Below are 1203 nucleotides of genomic sequence, written 5' to 3'. Positions count from 1 at the left end.
GGGCACCGGGACCCCCGCCCGGGGGTGGGGACCACGCAGGGGGGCAGGGGCTTGCGCGGGGGCTGCCGGGGCCTTTCGTGGGGGGCAGAGACCCCCGCGCTGCAGATGGGGCACTCTCGCCCGGCGCCCGGCACGCCTTGCACGCCCGCCGGGGCCTCGCACGCTTCCCCTTGCACAACCCTCCCCTCTTGCACGCTCGCACGGGCCGTCGTGCGCGTGCGGCGGGCTCCCTCGCACGCGCGCGCGTGACGCCCGCTCACGCCGCCCGCGCAGGCATCCTGGAGGTGCTCTACTGCGTGCTCATCGAGAGCCCCGAGGTGCTCAACATCATCCAGGAGAACCACATCAAGTCCATCATCTCCCTCCTGGACAAGCACGGCCGCAACCACAAGGTGGGCGCCCGGCCGGGGCGCGGCGGCTCCCCGGGGTGCCGTGTCCATCCGGGCGCGTCCCCACGTGCCCGCGGCCGCCTTCTCCAGGTGCTGGACGTGCTCTGCTCCCTGTGCGTGTGCAACGCGGTGGCCGTTCGCTCCAACCAGAACCTCATCACCGAGAACCTGCTGCCCCGGCGGGACCTGCTCCTGCAGACGGGGCTGGTCAACTATGTCACCAGGTTGGGGGGGGGGGTCCTTGGGGTGCTCCTGGAGGTCCTGGGCTGCTTCTAGGGTGTCTCAGGGGGCTTCTGAGGACACCTGGGGTTGTCCTGAGGGGTCCTTGAGGGCCGTTGGGTGCTCCTGGGGTGCTTCCAGGGTATCCGAGGGAGCCCGGAGGACCCTTGGGTGCTCCTGGGGGCGCTAGGGGTGCTCCTGGGGGGTTCTAAGGGGTCCTGGGGTGCTTCTGGGAGCTCTGAGGGGTTCTGGGGGGACTTGTGGTAGTCTTGGGGTGCTCCTGGTCTGTTCCTGGGCTGTGCTAAGAGGTCCAGGCATGCTCCTGGTGTGCTCCTGGGGGTGCCTAGGGTGCTTCTGGGAGGCCCTGGGGTGCTTCTGGGGGGCCCTGGGGTGCTCCTGGGGGGCCCTGGGGTGCTCCTGGGGGGCCCTGGGGAGCCTGCGATGTTTCTAGGGGGGGTCTAAGGAGACCTGGGTTGCTCCTCAGGAGTCCCGGTGGCTCTTGGGGTTCTCCTGGAGGGATCTGGGGTGCTTCTGGGTTCCCCTGGGGTGCCTCGGGGCGCTGCTCGGGGGTGCCTAGGGTGATCCCTTGGGGCCC

General features: G+C 70.5%; 1 protein-coding gene across 1 annotated transcript; it reads left to right on the top strand.

Moving 5' to 3' along the window:
• Positions 1-273: 273 nt before the first annotated feature.
• On the top strand, positions 274-613 carry LOC146597441 (ryanodine receptor 1-like; the record flags this gene model as incomplete). Its single annotated transcript, XM_085302086.1, has 2 exons — positions 274-392; positions 480-613. Coding segments are annotated over 2 exons (253 nt in total), but the record flags the coding sequence as incomplete, so codon positions are not given.
• Between the last annotated feature and the right edge of the window lie 590 nt (positions 614-1203).

This window comes from Rhea americana, unplaced genomic scaffold, assembly GCF_003343005.1.
Source record: "Rhea americana isolate MKP2758 unplaced genomic scaffold, rheAme1 scaffold_1846, whole genome shotgun sequence".
NCBI classification, from domain to species: Eukaryota; Metazoa; Chordata; class Aves; order Rheiformes; family Rheidae; genus Rhea; species Rhea americana.
This window is presented reverse-complemented; position numbering and strand designations above follow the sequence as displayed.